Raw genomic sequence first — 2409 nt, forward strand, 5'->3', positions numbered from 1 at the left:
TAGAAATACTTGCATATGTCAAATGGTATACATCAATACCTTTTCCTCACGGGAAATAAGATACAAAAACATACACAAATATAGTAGGTAAATTTAAACATGAACATTTTTGTAAATGAAAAAAATGGTCTGTTACATCATCTTAAAGCAAAACTAACCATCCTAACCTACACCAACTATATTTAGCTGAGGTATTCAAAAGCTTATTTGTGCTTTAATGCAAAACAGTAGCATAAATTTGCTTTTCCAAAAGAAATGTACAAAGCCATATATAGGTGTAACTTATGCTTCATCTCTACCTTCTCTTCTGGAAATTTTGATCTCGAGAAATACGTGCCTGAATGGACAACTAAGGAAAAAAAAAACATACATTCAAAAACTTTAGTATTGCACACTTACTTGCTAAGATGCTGAACATTTTAAATTTTTCTGCAATGCACCACATACTCCATCTAGATAGGAAAATTATCCATGTGTACAATAAAAAGTCATCACCACCACCTACACTGAGCACAAAGGCTGCTCTTTACTGTAAATGGCTGCCCAGATGGTGTTACCTGAACTCAGAAGACATGTCTAGTCCCCAAATTATTTCCCTGACTGCCCTGGCACATATAGAACAGTTGTGATTAACTATGAAAATCTGTAGTATAAACACAACCCAGGAAAGCGGACCATAATACAAACACAAAGGCTGAGGGCCTAGGGGTCATGATTCTAAATTTTTATTGAATAATCAAAGTTGTAAATGAACAAGACTATAAGTTATCCATTTAACTAAGAGGATGTATTTGAAAGCACTTTATATACCAACGATATACAAACAACAAACAGAATTCCCAACGCCCAAAGGAAACAAGTCCCAAATGTTGGCAATCGCCAACTTGAAATGGACTTTTTAAGTGGACCAGGGCTATAAAATTAACAAGGGGCAGATTAGCCCCTAAGACACTTTATAAGCACACATTTTCCTGAAGTACCTTATACACCTGAAACGTGTAAAAGACCTGACCATACTATTAAAATAGTGGTAAAACAAAAATACTCAATTATAGTGGGGACCATGATTGCAACACCGTAACAGCAAAAGCATTTATCACTCAAACAGGGAACACAATTACAGATTCTTTGTATGAAAAGGTAAAAAGACGGTGCTGTTGGGTAAGGTGCAGAAAAGTTTTAAAGCCAAGTTCTGATTGCTCGAAGGGTCGATCCATCTCTTTCTCTGTCGAATATTCTAAACACAGGCAAGCTGGTAAACTGGTAGTGTTCCTCCACCTGGAAGAAAAAAGCCACACACAGTTAAAAGCATATACACAGCATGAAGCACCAAGACACAACCGGAAGGAAGGTCAACCTGTGCACTTTGATACCCACGTGGCATCCTTAGCTCCAGAGGCCCGCGTAGTTCCCGTGGAGGCCTGAAGGCAGCGGGCCGCCAGCCACGAAGAGCTTCATCTCAGACCAGTTGTAGCAGTGGGTGTAGAGCGCATTGGGGAACTCCTCTACACCAGCGTAGTTGTTCACCCAAAGGTCGCTGTGGTTGAGCCAGCCTCTCCCAGCGGTGAGCTTGAGCTTCTTCCCTGTAGACCGTGGCGAGGAGTCTGGGCTGGCCGAGGATCTCTCCTCCAGGAACTTCTGGGCACGGACGTCATAGAACAGCAGGGACCCGTGGCCGGTGCCTATGGTGATGATGTACTGGTAGAAGCTCAGGGAGCGCACGCCCGTGCCGCCCTCCCTGGAGCACAGGGGCCGCAGGTTCTGCTGGCGCTGGCGCGGATCCACGAAGGAGACGTGGGCCTGGGAGCCCACTGCGTACATTGACAAGTCGTCGCAGTAGGTCAGGCACACGTTCTCTCGGCAGTAGGGCAGCCTGACGGACAGCAGCCTGCACAGGGTGCTCCGGGCCTTCCACAGGTGGAAGTAGCCATCCAGGGACACTGCTCCCAGCTCCTGGTTCTTGCCACTGAAAGCCAGGGCCCGCACCTTGCGGTTGTTGGGGCTGGAGCTGGCCCTGGGGATGGTCTCCATATCCCTTGGGAGGATATGAGCATAGCCGGGGAGCCCCACGTCGTTGTGCCAGGCGATGCTGCCTTGGCACATGTCGGGGTCAACGCGCCACAGAGCCACGGTGCCATCGCGGGAGCCGCTCACAACCACGGTGTCGCTCATCCAGGCAATGGTGAAGATCCAGTCCTTGTGGCCATAGCGGTCACCCAGGAACATAGGATCAAGCGTGGGGAGCTGGTAGACCGCCAGGCTGTTGGGGTTCTCCCCCCCTGTGGCCAGTAGGGTCTTGGAGGGGTTCAGCTCGATGGCGTGGATGCCGCAGCTCTGCTGGGCCGGCGCTGGCGCCCTGTCGGGCAGCAGAGGGATGCGCGTGATGTGGCTTGTGTGCACGTCCACCAC

The 2409-nt window shown here is 48.2% G+C and overlaps 1 protein-coding gene across 1 annotated transcript; it reads right to left on the bottom strand.

Moving 5' to 3' along the window:
- Positions 1–1386: 1386 nt before the first annotated feature.
- LOC103206925 (DDB1- and CUL4-associated factor 12-like protein 2) lies at positions 1387–2409 on the bottom strand (the record flags this gene model as incomplete). The annotated part of the gene is made up of 1 exon (XM_007952443.1): positions 1387–2409. A coding segment is annotated over one exon (1023 nt), but the record flags the coding sequence as incomplete, so codon positions are not given.

The sequence above is a fragment of the Orycteropus afer genome, unplaced genomic scaffold, assembly GCF_000298275.1.
Source record: "Orycteropus afer afer isolate SDZICR_OR568_19922 unplaced genomic scaffold, OryAfe1.0 scaffold00337, whole genome shotgun sequence".
Taxonomy (NCBI): domain Eukaryota; kingdom Metazoa; phylum Chordata; class Mammalia; order Tubulidentata; family Orycteropodidae; genus Orycteropus; species Orycteropus afer.